Raw genomic sequence first — 15,704 nt, 5'->3', positions numbered from 1 at the left:
TTCGCAAGGCTGCACAGGGGCCTCGGGAGGAGGTGGCCAATGCCAACCACTCCCTGGGAAATGGTTCACCTTTCCCAGCAGGAGACACCACAGCTGCTGGAACCAGCTGCAGTGCCGGCTCAGTCCAGTAGAAACCACACAAGCAAACAGGGTAACAATGAGACTCAGTTATAGCTTTATTTAATAACTGGTACAAAGTCCCCCTCAGGCAGATCGTCCCAGTCCCGTTCCCTACCTGAAGCGGAGCAGAACTTGAGCGTGACCCTTGGCGGAGCTGGCTCCCAGCGAGCCAGGACTGCTCAGCACTTGAGACGGGATGTTCTGCTCGTCTACCAAGAGACCCGCGTGAGTCTGGCTACTTGTCCCTTTTCTCCCATTTAACAGCTAGACCCTGGCAGGCAGCAGGCAGGTGCCTCTGATCCAGCCAGGTGCCAAAAGGCAGCGGGACTGTGAGTTTGATGAAGACAGCAAACGGTACCTGCACGTGGGCGCTCGCTACTCACACTTCTGGCTTGTGAGCAGGACGCGTGTCACGAGGCGCCTACACTCACCCGTGTTGCTTCGGGCTCAGTTAACACCCTGCGCGGCCGTCCTGCCTGGGGAGGGCGGCAGCGGGAGGCAGAGCTGGCAGCACAGGGCGTTTCTGGATCTCCCTGTGCCAGGGGGCACCGCTGCCTATTTCACTATCTACTCGATGTTAAAGCTTCACCAGGGGAAGATGGTCCCATAACCTGAAACAGTAACTGAGGGCTATCCTGCCTGCGTCCGGCCCTCCTGCACAACTGCTGCAGCAGCAGCGTCCTGGCGGGTCAGCAGGGGCAGTCTGGAAGCCAGGGCTGCTGCTGTTTAATCCCTTGTACTCTGTTGAATAGTGCACCTTGGTTAGTGTAAGTTAACTTAAGTGTTTTGCCCTTTCAGGAGGCTCAGGTAAGAACCCCCCTGTTCCTTCTTAACACACATATGGCGATGAGACCAGGACAGTGTGTGTGACTCCTTCTTCCCAGGGCTGCTGGGCACACCAAGCGTGTGCGGAGGGCAGAGACCCCGGGCCGGGCTCTGCGCTCCCGGCCCTCCGCAGGAGAGCCCTGCCTGCCTCCCGCGGCCACACCTCACACCCTCAGAGTCTGTCCTTCCCACATCCCACGGACGCCATACAGACTGCACCACAAGGGTCCTTTAGCAGAAGCACAACTAGAAAGCAATTCTAAACCTCACAAAGCCACAGAAATTATATTTGAATGAAAGGGGGAGACAACGGCTGTCATCTGGATTGATATACAGCACAGACAGGAGGTGGTATCAGCAGGTACAGTAACGTGACTTACTAGGACTTCAGAATGTTAATGAGTTTTAAAGGGGCTCTGATGACAAGGGCATACAGAAAGGACCGAAGTAATGCCAAGTACAGACTACCAAGGAGGTGGCAGCTCAGATGGGCATGCACAAGTTAGAGAGAACAGTTAATGCCATGTTGGATGAAATGCTAGATTCTGAGTGGGTTCAGTGGGGGCAACTGGAGTTGTCTGAATCCAGAAGAAGGGCTCCTGCTTAACAGGACACTTCCATGGTTTGAGGTGCTTCCTGGAGATCAATTGCATCGGGGGTTCCCACACTTCCTTCGCCATGGTTGCTGGTGTGAGACCGGCTGCGCACGCTCTCGCCAGAGCCCACGCTGGAGGAGGAGTGGGTCCGGGAGCGGATCAGCCTGGTCATGCTGGCTGCTGGCACTGCGAGAGACAGCACAGACAAGGGTTACTAAAGGAGGCGTGGAGCAAGAGTCACCATCACTCAAATGTGTGTGGCTGGGTAAGCCCAAAGAGAGCTGTACCCTCAGGAAGAAAACTCACCATTCACTGCCAAAATTTAGATTTTTGCACGACTAAAGCAAGATGTTTAAGGCCCAATTTCAAAAGGTCCAAGGAGAGCAAATGCCAGAGGTGTAACTGAACATTTGCAAGTGCAGTCATGGTGGGTGTCTGTGCAAACCAAGGCAGCTGTTGTATAGATGACCTTTTGAAAGTTAGTCTCTTGGCTCTAAAAAAACCACAGAGCTGAAATCATGCACAATCAACAAAATACAAATGAAAGGTGAAAAACCATAGCATACACATTGTACGATGGATCAGCCTAGCCCACAGGCCAGCAGGACATGCTGAGACAGAGCAATGCACCCGAAGAATCATTCAACTCAGGACACAGACTTGGGCTGAGCCCGATGCACAGATCAAGGTACCTGACTCAGTGCTTAGGTGGCTGAGCTGCACATAAGGGACTGGAAACAACATGAGACAAGGAAGGGATGAATACAGGAAAGAGCCAATTAGTTGCAGGGTGTGACTAGCACCGGCACTGCTCCTGGGATCCCCAGCTACCTTCCCTTCTGCTCCCAGCTCACACGTCCACTGAAGACTCCCACTGTCAGTGGCAACAGCTCCTAATAAGCGTCTCAGGGGGTGCCAGGCTGACTCAAGGCCTGACTAGCTCGAAACTGCAGTGTACGTGGTGACCCTACCTCCCCACCGTACACACGAGTCAGCAGACGCTACTTCCTTGAGGCAGGGGAGCTGGGGCATACTCTGCAATTCCACACACTGAACATAAATTAGTGAGTCTTGAGTTGACGATGTCAGATCTCTGCTGCAAGGCCCTGCCTTCTACATGCAGCGGCAGCACAGCAGGTCCGACTGCTGCAGCCGATGGCCAGAAGTAGCCAGAACAGCCCTGGGGGAAGTGGCTTCTCCCTTTCTAGAAGTCACAGGCTACTGAGATGCTTCTCGCTTGTTCCCCTCCTCTGAGAAAGGAGCCTTGCTGGCCCACCCTCAGCAGCTCTGACAGCCTGTCCCACAAAAGGCAGGAAAGTAGCTCTCCCTGGGACTAGTTACTAATGGTGGAAGTAGAGCATGACCCTTCTTCCTCTCCCAGCACTGCACATCCAGTTGACAAGAGTTGCTGAATCTCAAAGCCCTGCTGAAGTCCTTGCTCTGATGGCAGTTCCTGCCAACTCTATTAACACCAGCGACAGGACAATGAGACTTAAACATGGAAATGCTCTTGGTCCGGGGGGTGAGGGAGCCCTTCTCACCTGGCTTCCTCCTCTGCGGGATCAGGCTCTTTTGTCCAGCAGGGGCGCCCAGGTCAGCCGGACCCAGCTCTATAGAAAAGGATGATTTCTTCCAGAGCCCTGACCTCACGAGCCCCTCCACCAGGTGCAGAGCAGCACGCTGGGGGCAGTGTCACAGCTGCCACAGTGGCTACGCTTAGTCGTTAAGCAGCCACATAAACTGATCCCTCCTATGATTCCAGCTTTTGAAGGTTTGTCCATGAGAAGGGAGCTCCTAGCCCCGGCAGGCAAGATAAGGAGCTGTGCCAAGGTGCCTGCCACGGAGGCAGGGTAGATTTAGTGCAGCAAGTTCTCGGGAAGTGTGCCGGTCCCTGGAACACTGAGGGCAGGGCCGCAGCGCTCAGCCCGGCACACAAAAGAGCAGCCTTCTGACTCCAAGCACGAGGAGCAAGCAGGGCACGGGCTGCACCAAAGCACAGCTCGCTCTGGGCTCACAGGGCGTCTCGCAAGACAACAGCTCTGCTCTGCAATTAGAGGGATCCAACCCGAGATATTGCTGATCCCTAGTGCAGTGAAAATCTAAAAGAAAGGGTATGTCTGAGAAGGAAGAAAATAGCTCCCATGAACCTCTCACAACTGCAATGCTCAACTTCTTCCCCTCTGGAGGAGGTAACAGCAGCCAGCACAGAATCACTGCCTCCAGGGCCACGCTTTCCCCACCTGTGACAAACAAGGACTTGCAACGTTTTACCAACAACAGCAACCACAAAGGGCGTCACCACTGTGGCCTCAGGATTAAACACACATCAGGGAACAACACCGGTTTTCTAATACTTGTAAGCACATTAGTCGATTTTCTAGTGTAGATGGATCTCCTGGCAACCACACTAACTCACAGGTGGGGACACAGATGTCAATGGGCTCAGATGGACCAGAAAGCTTGAATCCCCCCACACCAACCCCGCTTCAAAACAGAGAATTGTGTTTGTCACTTACTGTAGCCCATTCCCTGCACAAAGTACTTGAAGGCCTCAGTCAGCTTCCCAGGCTGGGGACACAGAAGATGAGGTTTTAGTACGAGCAGGGCAGGATGTTTTACACAAAGCCAGTTCAGCTGCGTGCTTCTTACCTGAACCACCTGGGGCAGGCCCCCGCAGTCTGCCATCTGCAAGAGGGAACAAGAGGCAGGTTGAACCATCCTTCCCATCTCATGTTCCCCATCCTGGAAGGGCAGCAGCTCTGCCCGCCACCCTGGGGCTGAGGGAGCAGACCAGGGCATGAGGCACACTCTGCTACCTCGACTCCAAAGCAAGGCCTGAGTCTATATCATCTATTGGGGGCTGCTGCTGAAGGCACCCAGCACCTTGGGGGCTGCATTACCAAGCCATCGCAGGACATATTGTAGGAACCCAGGAACAACCCTCCTGAAACATCCTGCTACTCTCCCCAAACTTGGCATTTCGCACTTGGGTACAGCAGCTACTTGGTCCACTTCCACAGCAAGAGCTGAGGATGGGATGGACCAGTTGGAAGCTGGAAAGAATGATGTTTTTGCTGGCAGATAGCAGGGTGGGAACAGAGTAACCCTGCCACTTCACAACAGGTTTCCTGCCATCTCCTAGCTGAAGACAACAGAGAACTGGTTGTAAAGCAGGGAATCAAGAACCCTCTCACAAAAACCTCTGTTCTCCTGAGTCTGTCTCCATGCAGGAGAGGACATAGCCCAAAAGGACTGTCCAGAAGCATCTAAAAGCAAAACAGGGGGCCAGCTCCTAAATGGAGGTGACCTCAGAGGCAGATTGGAATGATTTTGCAATGGCACTTACCTTCAGAAGGGTAGTCTTGGTTGGGTCAAGCCGTGAATTGCATTCAACCTAAAATAAAAGGAGAAAAGAGGGGCACGAAGTCATGCAGGAGACCCGAAGAGTCGGACACCCAGAGTTCACAGAAATATTCAAGGTTGGAAGGGACCTCTAGAGATCATCTAGTCCAACCTTCCTGCTCAAGCAGGCACACCTACAGCATGTGGCACAGGGTGGCATCCAGGCGGGTTTTGAAGACCTCCAGAGAAGGAGACTCCACAGCCTCCCTGGGCAGCCTGTTCCAGGGCTCTGTCACCCTAACAGTAAAGAAGTTGCTCCTCACCTGGAGATGAAACTTCCTGTGCTCCAGCTTATGGCCATTACCCCTCGTCCTATCGCTGGCCACCAACGAAAAAAGCCTGTCCCCTTCCTCCCTGCATGGGGAGGTTGGGCAGGTGCTCCAGTGGAGGCAATGACTGTCCTCACCAAGGGAGGCTGCTTCTACGGAACCGGGAAGGACTGAGCAAAAATGCAGCGCACCATGTAGGAAAGAGCGAATGGAAGATGCAAGGATGAATGGCAGGTGTTCTTGTCCAAGGGGACCTGCAGCAACAGAGGGTCACTGTTCTAAGAGATGGGGCTGTGATCTCAACGGGAAGTGTCACACGCTTTGGTAACAGGTTACCTTGCAGTGAAACACTGGAGCATCTTCAGGGTTCTGGCAGGTGGAAGGAAAGACTTGTGTGCAATGCATGCACAGAGGAAGATCATTTAAAAGGGCACTGCCACCGCTCCTCTCTGGGCTCACGGCACTCAGGGCCACGGCCTCATAGGAAGAGCAGCTGCAGCTGGGCAGATTGCCATGATCTGGAAAGCCAGGCAGCCAGACAGGCAAGTCAGCGGCCAGAAAGACAAATCCTTTGTCCCAGCTGTGGACCCGAGAGCTGCAAGAATCCTTAGGGATATTATGCCAGCAAAATCAGAACCTGGCAGCCTCCTAAGGCTTCCGGATTTTCCAGGCAGAACTGAAGACTGACTAGAAGTCAGTGGGCCATAACTAGGCAAAGCCCTGTAGCAGTTCTCCGTGCACAGCTCCTCGGCCCAAGCTGCTCCTTTGGGAATCTCCTGCACCCTTCCTAAGTTTCTTTAGGAAACTCATTTTGTTCACAAAAACCTGCTCAGCGCACACGCACGGACTGAAGGGCAGAGCTACCCCAAGCACTCGGCACCGGCCAGTGTCACATCTGCAACTGTGCAGGGTGGCAAGTGGGTTGCTGATGTCTGCAGAGATGACGACAGGACGGAGATGCCATTGAGCGCTGCCCTCCCTCTAAGGCCCTTCTTTTGCAGAGCTCTGTTATAAGGGCTTGCATTTACACTGCAGCCTCAGCACAAGAGCAAGGGAACAGTAATTCATGACTTGAAAACTGAAGTCCAAGCTGTAGCCTGGCAGATGCCAAGGAAAGGCATGTGGTGCTGAAAGGGGCCTGTGCACCACTCCCTGACAAGGTGCTTGGGCACAAGGACTCATTTCGAGGTCCTAACCAGCTCACTCTGAGTTGCCCTGCAGGGCCATTGGGATCCCAAGCCTCGCCTCTCCCACCAGCGGCTGAGTTATCAACAGTTAGGAGAGAAGGGAGGAGCTTTGGACACAGGGCCACGTTTTGTGACTAGCTCTGGACAAGACCAAAGCACCCCTGGATAAGGTGGGTCTGCTAAAGGCTTTCTGGAGCTAATGCCCTGCAGGTAAAGAGCACACATAAACTTACCACTGCTTCCACTGCAGGGGAGCTGTCGCCAACCACGAGCAAGGCCGGGCACCTGCCAAAACCCAACAATGACAAGTTACTCACAGTGCCTTTGTGGGACTTCCAAACGAGGTTGGGCTCTGCACACCAACCACCTCCTCAAAGCTTAGTAGTGCTAAGCACAGGCCTTACCCCCACCACACCACGGCAGGTTCTTACACCAAGGGTTGCACGTGCCCACACGCACACCAGCCCTCTTGCACATGAGCTACTGCTACTATTGCACAAGAGTGATAGAAGATGTGGTTAGAGCCTAAAGAAGCAGCAGGGTGAGTTCTCATGAAGGAACATCTGCGTGTTGGAATTTGAGAATAACCACAACCAATGGTGTTTAATGCAGCTGCAGCTGACTACTAACCAGCACCGTACTTCAATTTTAGAAAAAATACAAACTATGTCAGGAATATATTGAAAAATGCCATGATATTGAAGCCTTTGTTGACAATCTCTGCCTTTACATCCATTTGGCACATGCATTGGTAGCTCTAGGGGAACAGTTAGCATTCAGCCTGTAAAGCATCCCCAGAAGGCCACTGGCTAAGTGGCTGTGAATTTAGAATATTTATTTACAGGCATAGGTAAGAAAGCATCAGACTAGAGCCCCCACTTCAGTGTGCTCCTCAAATGGCAAAAATTATGCTGGCGAGTCTGAGCCACAGACCACAGAGACAGTGAACTTCCTTGGAGAACTGGAAGAGTAAGCAAGTCTATTGGCACAGCGAGCCAAACTTGAACAGACAACATGCCAAGGCTCGACAGATTCCTGTGAATCATTTCAGTGGACAGCCAAGAGCTCCGTGGCTGACAGCTGCCTGCAGGACAGACAGCAGCACTTTAGGTGCCCTTGTGTGTCAGAGAGATTGCTTTGCCTGGAGCCTAAACTGAATTTGAATGCTAGATTCTTCCTGTGCTCAGGGCAGGGGGAAAATTCCCCTCTTTTAGTTCAGCCAATATCTAGCAGGTTCTTCTGCAAATACCTAAAACACCTCCTGGGACTGGCAGGAGCAGAAATGCATAAAATTGCCAAGAAGTCAACTAGAGCCTGTGCTCTCTGCACAGCCCCTAGTGCAGCTCAGGCATCCTGCCCCAACACTGCAGTTCCCTGGCTCCACAGCCTCTACACACTCATTGGTTTGCCCCTTTGGCTCCCTTGCAGCCTAAACATTTGTTCTTTTAATTCCTCTTGCTGACCATCACTGACCCTGTCCAATGCCTGCTCCTTCCCAGGCACACCCTGCTCTCTACATACACTACCCCTTAGATAAATAAGTCACTCCCAAAGTGGGGGCTGTCCCCTGCTCTACAAGCCTGCATTGCCACCTCTGCCACATACACAGGTAACTTTGGTGGCTGGAGGGGTCTGTGGTGACAAACAAAGACCTGCCTCCCTAAAAGAATCATTCTAGGTTGATATAAGAACATTTTTGGTTATTGCACCTCAACATGAAACGAGTTATTGAAAAATACTCAGCAATCAAACTACCAGCTAGCTCAGCAGATTCCAGTGTGGTGGTGTCTGGCAAGATACACTTGTTCATCTGACCCTGCTTGCAGGAGAACCCCAGCACATTCTTCATAGTATCACTACCAGACACCTCTCTGCCCTGCTGCGCTGTGAGCGGAGCATCAAGGCCTGGGACTGCACAAACAGCCTTCCCAGTGCTGCCACAGGGGTTCGAGCTGGGAAGCTGCAGCCTTCCTACAAAAGGGACTTCCCTTTTGTATATGTCAGTATACATGTATATATGTCAGTTGAACTGGCATATATGTTAATTCACAGTAACTTACTTGAGTGTTTTTGCTGTGTTTTCATTGATGCCAAGAACTGGTCTCTCAATTTCCAGGTCTCTACGGCTAGAAGACAAAGCAGAATAATTTTCCATCAAGCCAACAGAGAAAACTGATTACAGTGGGGCATTCAAAAGCTAACTGTGTTAACACTTCCTGTGTTGTGCCACGAGCAGAAACTGCTGAGGAGCTACAGCAGTCACCCTGAGAAAACGGGATCCCTGCCCCAACTGCTGTGTATTTAGAGAGAAGTTCTGGTGAATTCTCAAAGGTTCATCCCAGCATGAGGCTGAGCTTGGCTAAGCACAATGGTTGAGAACTAAGCTGGTATAAGATCGTTTAGAATAATATATAAGGTCGCAAACTACTGAGCAGGTAATCTTCTGTCCTGCTCCCTCTTGCCATGTGCCCACTTTGTCCTTGGCACCCAGGGAGTGGCAGGGATGGTATGGGAGCAATCCTGATCCCAGCAGGCAAAAAGATGTTCTGTACCTGTTGTACGAGGTGAGGAATAGCTGAAGGTTGTCTTGGTTAATGTCCTGTGCGATATGAAGCCTGTATGTCTGGATCAAATCCAGATTTGCTTGCAGTTCCTCCTGTACAGAAACAGAAGAATTGAAAGACAAGGAACATTAGCTTTTTTATATGTAAAATTACGTGTTACTATATCTTTACTGCAGACCATATGATGCGTGGAGGTATAAAGTTATCTTCGGGTTGGGGGTCAGTTGGCTCCAGAGCTTTACTAATGTCTATATAGGTAAAATTCCCTTGCCTGTACAAAAGTTTTCCACTTGAGATTGTTTTTAAAGAAGCAAAGCTTCATAGGCAAGCCCCATGATGAGCATGAAAGGAAAGTCTCCCTCCATCACCCTCTCTATGAAGAAAATATGTTCTGATTAAAGAGAAAGAAAAGGAAATATAAGAAGCTGTATACAAAGAAGAGCCCCCAAAGCAGGAGGAGAACAGAGGAGGAGAATGTGTGCTCTAAGTGGGAGGAAGGTAAGTGACCTTCCTCCAGAGCTGAGGACTGATATAAGCAGAAGCTTCAAGTGAGGGACTATCTGCTACAAATCACACACGATGTGCATGTGCCACGAACCCTCCTGTCGCTCTGCGAGCTTGCTGCATGGGAGCTAGCAAACTCCAGACAGAAGGTTTTGCTGTAGCACAAGGCTCTTGGGAAGCGCCGATTTGCCTCTACTGAACCCGAAAGGGAAGAGGACGAGGGCAGTGCGGCAGCTGCGCCTCCGGACACACACACCACCCCGCCGGGCGAGCCCCAGCCCCCCGGGGTCTGTGTGTCCACAGAGAACCACGTGCCACCCGCTTCTGCTGAGGGCTCTGCTTCCTTCCCTGTTCTGGAGCGTGAAGGGGATGGACGGGGTGCGAGGAGCCGCCTGCTCCCGCCGCCACGCAAAGCGCTGCTGCAGCTTGCCCAGCTCTGGCAGCCCTGAGCTACTCCAGAGCAGGTGCATAAAAGAGTAAAGTTCCTTGAGCAGTAACATGGGCTTTAACGGCTGCTGGTTACTTACATGGCCAAAATGGTGTGCCAAGACAATGTCCACGATGTTGGTTGTCCAGCCTGAAAACTGAAGAGGAACCATGATTGAGCAGGAGGGAGAGGGACTGGAAAATACTGTTTCATTGCAAATTCCCAATCAACTCCTCAGATTAATGACAAAAACAAAGAAAATTATTCAAAGGACATTACAAAAGCTCTCCATAAACTTGGAATGATTAATAATTCCTATTAATTGTTCAGAATAACAGAACAATTACAAGATCCATTCAACCTCAGCCAAAGGGAGCCTGCAAACACAGTCACTAATTTGGAGGAAAACTGAGTACTGAGCAGCTACTCCTCTCCAAGGAGCTGCTTGTGAGGGCCTCTCCTCTCCACACAATCACACCCTCTCCTGCTCCTGCTGCGCAAGTTGTACTACACCCAGACTGAGGACACAGCAGGGATGGCAGCTTTGGCCACAAACTGATGAATTCTGGTACACTGTCCTTTTTCTTCTTACTCTACATACTGTTCATTAAGCACCGCAGAGGAGATACACGGGCAGAGGAGAATCTCACCTTGGAGGCTGCCCAGTCGATCCAGCCCTTTGCACATGGGTCAACGTTAATGAGCACAAGTCCTTCCACCAAGTCTGGGTGACTGAGCTGCGAGAGAGAGCACAGGCACGCTGAGAAGGACGATACCGTCCTCGAAACACGCGCGGGGCAGTGGCGGGCACAGGATCTGCAAGGCTTCTTGAAAAGCGAACAGAGAGCAAACGAGGCCTGTAGCAGCGAGCTGCCTCCTCAGAGCGCAGCACCAGCAGGTCCCCACCAGGCCCTGCTCTCTGCAAGGGCCGTCGCTGTCACGGGGGGAGCCACTGCTCATAGGGCCCCCGCAGCCCGAGCCAGCCTCAACAGAGACTTCTGGCGACCCAAGTGCCTGGTGCAGCTGAACGGCCCCTGCTCAGACTCCATGTGTCACAGGACTGTAAGCAGCGACTTTCTCTGCTCCATTCTGGCTCTAGGCAGTAGGCTCTAGGTGACCCTGCATGAGCAGGGGGGTTGGACTCGATGACCTCTGAGGTCCCTTCCAACCTTCGGCATTCTATGATTCTATGATTCTATGATTCTATGATTCTATGAAACAGTCAGGAAGGCTGCTGGCAGCTGCATGGTGCTCATTGACTTCACATGCTTATATCCCCTCTGCCAGAAAGAAATGTATAATTAAGAACGTAAAGCTATCACTTTCCTTTCAACGGGTGGAGGATGAGATCCCCTTCTCAGTCAATGGAAAAGCACACTCCCCATCTCCTTGCAGTGCTGGTTCACAGCACCAGACAAATCATTTGGTGTCACAAACCCTGGAATCGGCACACTACAAGGCAGCCAGGGGATGCCAGCCATGCACATCCCCAGGTTCTTCTACAAACATATAAGCATTCTCAGCCTGGATATTCCTAGCAGCCAGGACAGAGCCCTGCTGACTCAAAGGCAGTGCCTTCAACCCTCTCGTGTCCAGCACTGCTTCAGAGTATCTTTGGCTGCTCCAGTTTAACCACCTGGATGAGTAGCAGCTCTCGCAGGGACCCCTGCAGCCTGCTCTAATTACTGCTGCTTTGTCTGTGCCCCACAAACGATCTGTTTGATCAGTGGGAGACCAGAGCTCATACAGGTCACAACGGAATGAAGACACTTACCGCAAACCTGCTGAGGACATAAGCACCAGCTCCCAGTCCAATCCCAATGACGCTCCTCAGGCTGAAACACAGGCATTTCACAATCAGCAAGGCTGTCTCAAGCTCACAGCCCAAGCATCCCTAGAGGCAAAACCTTTCGCCTCTCTGCATCCAGCTGTTTGCTTATAGCTCATTTTGAAACGATCCAGCAGTGATGCAGCAGCCATAAATTGCCTCACGTGGCAGACAAGGTTGCCAGCACAAGGACCAGACAGGGTTACATGGGTTAGGAGATGCTCAAGCCTCTTGAGACAACTCAGGTGTTGCAAGCAGAGATACAGGGAGGTGCAGGAATGGCTGTAACCAGTTGCTCACCCTGTTTCTTTTCAGGACTTACTTCAGGTGTGTCAGAACAGCAGGGAGCATTTCAGCCAGTTCATCCATACTGGGATACTGATACCTGAAAGTCAAGCAAAGCAGAAATTAAAGCACCTCAAAATACAGCTCACCAGGGGTTACCTCCAAGTTCCACCCAGGGCAGGAGGGCCACGGAACACGTGACAGGTACGTCAGTGAGGTCAGCCAGGCCTAAGCCAGGCCTTAGTGACAGGAGGGCTCCCTGCCAGCCCCTGTGCCCCCTCTCCTTCCCACGGCGCCTGCTCCAAGGAGCTCCGTCTAAGCAGCACCACGGGCAGACGTGCAGCAGCCCTGTCTGGGACTGCAGGGTTGTCCGGAGCTCTTACCCAGATGGGAATGGGGGGGCTCCTTCCTGTTGGCCGGGGGCATCCACATGGCACACGGCAAAATGCTGGGTGATCTCCTGCATGTCCTCAAAGTTAAAAAACGCATTGAAACAGGATTTGTCTGCAAGAGGAAAGTGAGACATTTACTGAGATCCCTGCTCCAGGCACTGGGGCTCACGTCCACGTGAGACTGGGACACGGTGCTGGGCGCCACAGGCCGCTGGGATCGCAGTGCAGCCCTGGGTCCCGGCAGAGCAAGCACCAAGCCCGGAGCACATGCGGAGCAGCACCGCGGAGCCTGTGGAAGCACAGCAGCACGCATGGGGCCAGAAGCTTGTGGGAGGACCAGCGAGGGGCTGCTCCACCAGGAGCACTGCGGCAGCCCCGCAGGGGGGCTCCTCACCCGTGCACCTCCACAGAAGGATGCCCGGCGTGGTGCAGAGCTGTGCCCACCAGCAGCAGGGCAGAGCTGCCCGCTGCAGCCGACCCCGCTCGCCAGGGCTGCGCCACGCGCAGGACGGCGCCACGTGCTCACAGGCAGACCTTTCCTTTTCAAACCCAAATGAGGCGCCGCATCTCAGCGCCAGGCCAGGCCAGGCCGCCCCCACACTCCAACGAAGATGCCACGAACAAAATTTCTTCAGAACCTTGTTTAAAATTGGACTTTCCCACATGGAAAGGCAACTTACGGTTGAGGCCGATGTCGTGGTAGGTGAGGATGACGGGTCTGTTGCCCTTCGGGATGCCCCGCATGGTGACGTGCACCACTCCGAACGCGGTCTCAATGTCGTGTTCCTGCAGAGAGAAGCAGTGGTGCCACCGCGCGCGTGGCGCTGGGCGCGGGGAGCCGCAGCCTCCCCACGCTGTGTGCGCCCCGTCCCCGGGCGGCCGTGCTGCCGGCTCCTACGCATCCACACTGACCACAGAGCTTCCAGAACAGCCTCCGCTGCTCCGCAGGCTCCCGGCAGCCGAGCGGAGACCCTCAGGCCTGGGCAGCGGCAGTGCCAGCGTCACTCCTGCGGGCAGCAGAGCGGCCCCCGTGCTCTGTGCCGCGCTGCCGCCCCAGCGCTCGCCGCAGCTCGCCCCGACTCGCCTCTCACGCCACGGAGCTCGGAGCTGCTGTCTTAACCACAGAAGCCTTCTCCTCTGCTGCTGGATTTGTTAACATGATAGCAAAAGAAACCCTAGGCCCCCCGGCACAGACACAGGAGGCTGTGCTGGTTTCCAGGCAGGGATCTGCAGAGCAGCGTGTAGAAATGATGGGAAATGATGGGAAATGAGGGGTTTCAGGGGCGCTTGCTGCAGAACCAGGGGTTTAGTGAGGGCTCTTTGCACAGTGCGCAGCAATCAAGAGGACTTTCGGCACAGCTCTGACACGCAGCCAGGACACAAACCAAAGCCACAAGCTCCGAACGGTGGAACGAGGACGTGCCCTCAAGCGCAGGAGCTCAACGGGGCGCAGCCGCGCTGGGATGGCCGCGGGCGGCAGCCCGGCCGCCTGCCGCCTCAACCTGAGCTATCCAAGCAGGGCAATGTCCCCAGCTACACACCCGCCCCCCTCCTCCCCCAACTATTGTCTCAATGTTAGGAAAAAAAAAAACCATTTAGGGAATTTGCTCTTGGTGGAGCCTAAAGACAGAACTTTGTAACCTCAAAAATACTTCTTACTAGATAGGACAAGGTATGTGAATTTACAAACCGCAGTCTTTTCCAGGAACTTGTGTTCAGACCGATACAGAACAGCTTGAAGCACTTGGCTTGCAGCACAGCAGAAATTCATTTTCCCCCTCTTCCAGGCTTTCCTGAGCGCTCACGGAGGGTCAGGTGCATTTACCTCTCCCACTGACAGACCTTCCTCTCTCCTTTCTTCCTGGGGGCTCCAGAGCTTCTTTCCTTCCCCTCAGAAGAGTCACAACAGGAGCAAGCTGCCATGGCCCCATCACCTGAGGCAGCTTGAAGCCTTCTCTCTATTAGCTTTGCTGGATCCTCCGAGAAAAAGGCAGGAATTCTTCGTGTGGTGCTGATGGCCTCTGACTGCACTCTTCCCCTCCAAGCAGTTGGGCTTTCCTTGCACCTATCTACTAAATTGCACACGTGGAAAAAATCCAGAGTCCCTAGGAAGCAAAAGCTTCTTGCTCCAGCAAGTGCATGCTGCTCAGCCCTTCTAAGGGGCTTTTAAAGGCAGCAAGAGCCCTTCTCTTGGCGCCTGCCCAGTTCGGAGGTGTTACTGGGTGCTTTGCAGACCTGGCAGCTCTGGAGGAGGCCGAGCCAGCCTGAGGGCGACGATGCCGTGCGCTGCTAACACAGCCAAGCGCAGCAGGCTCACACACACCTGAGCTCACCTGGGGTCTTCTTGCCATTCAACGCGGGTCTCTGCCAGCAACGGTCCTTGCTGCTCCCCTCCACAAGCCGCTGTGACTCACTGACGTGGCAGGAAGCCATCCACGTTGCCCTTTTTTGCCCTTTTCATTTCGTTAATCACAGTGGGCTCGTTTGTGGCAGTCTCAGGAGGGCTGGCGGCGGCTCCGAGTCACGGGTGCGGGAGCAGCAGCCCTGCCCGGGCGCCAGGCTCGCTGAGCGGGGCTCAATGACTCACCGCGCTCATCAGGCCGCTCCTCCTGAGGACCAGGGGTTTTACACGCAGCAGCTAAAGGTCAGCTATCAAACAGGGGCATAAAACCCGAACCGAGCGAGCAGCAAGAAAAGCACGGAAACCAACAACAGAGCTGACGACATAGCAAAAAAAAAAATTATATATGACATCAGCAGTATAATGTCTTTTCTGGAATTATCGTCAAGCTGTTACTGTAAATGTGCACTTCCACTAGGAGGAAGACTTAGACAAGGCACCAGCAAGGAAAGAGCCACCTCTCTTCAGACAGTTTGTTCAAGCTGCTCAGGGTGCTTTATATGACTCTGCTGTACTCTGCATTTTTGTGTTCAGAAAAGCTGAGCTCGGGCTTTTTCTTAGCTCTCTACAGGGGAAGGAAAAGAGTTTCCTTGAGCTAAGGATTGGTCCTTTCTCTCCCACGTACATTTGGCTTTTCATGCTGGGCAGGGTGAGACTGTGGGAAATGCGAGTTGGCTGAGCAGCTGTGTCCCATGTGCTCAGGAGGCCCCGCAACAGCGCGAGGAGCCCTGCGGCAGCGTGGAGAGCCCCACAGCAGCGTGCAGAGCCCCACAGCAGCGTGCAGAGCCCCACAGCAGCGTGGAGAGCCCCACAGCAGCGTGCAGAGCCCCACAGCAGCGTGGAGAGCCCCACAGCAGCGTGGAGAGCCCCACAGCAGCGTGCAGAGCCCCACAGCAGCGTGGAG

General features: G+C 53.5%; 1 protein-coding gene across 3 annotated transcripts in view; it reads right to left on the bottom strand.

Moving 5' to 3' along the window:
* Nucleotides 1-247: 247 nt before the first annotated feature.
* NDRG3 (NDRG family member 3) overlaps nt 248-15,704 on the bottom strand; it is a 26,540-nt gene continuing 11,083 nt past the window's right edge. The window contains exons 3-16 of one of the 3 annotated variants that reach the window (XM_026037301.1): nt 13,080-13,185; nt 12,391-12,511; nt 12,045-12,107; nt 11,669-11,729; nt 10,545-10,631; nt 9,995-10,051; nt 8,952-9,055; nt 8,460-8,525; nt 6,633-6,684; nt 4,888-4,935; nt 4,191-4,226; nt 4,058-4,109; nt 2,234-2,272; nt 248-1,727 (exon numbers count right to left, since the gene is read on the bottom strand). In XM_026037301.1, coding sequence (XP_025893086.1) covers nt 1,549-1,727; nt 2,234-2,272; nt 4,058-4,109; nt 4,191-4,226; nt 4,888-4,935; nt 6,633-6,684; nt 8,460-8,525; nt 8,952-9,055; nt 9,995-10,051; nt 10,545-10,631; nt 11,669-11,729; nt 12,045-12,107; nt 12,391-12,511; nt 13,080-13,185 — 1,071 coding nt within the window. In that variant the 3' untranslated portion in view covers nt 248-1,548. Of the gene's footprint in view, nt 1,728-2,233; nt 2,273-4,057; nt 4,227-4,887; nt 4,936-6,632; nt 6,685-8,459; nt 8,526-8,951; nt 9,056-9,994; nt 10,052-10,544; nt 10,632-11,668; nt 11,730-12,044; nt 12,108-12,390; nt 12,512-13,079; nt 13,186-15,704 lie in introns of all 3 variants that reach the window. The other 2 variants (XM_026037300.1, XM_026037302.1) reach the window with 2 other exon arrangements.

Source organism: Nothoprocta perdicaria, unplaced genomic scaffold (assembly GCF_003342845.1).
Source record: "Nothoprocta perdicaria isolate Ctin4 unplaced genomic scaffold, notPer1 scaffold_196, whole genome shotgun sequence".
Lineage (NCBI taxonomy): Eukaryota > Metazoa > Chordata > Aves > Tinamiformes > Tinamidae > Nothoprocta > Nothoprocta perdicaria.
Note: the sequence above shows the minus strand (reverse complement) of the source record. Positions and strands in the feature narration are given on the sequence as shown.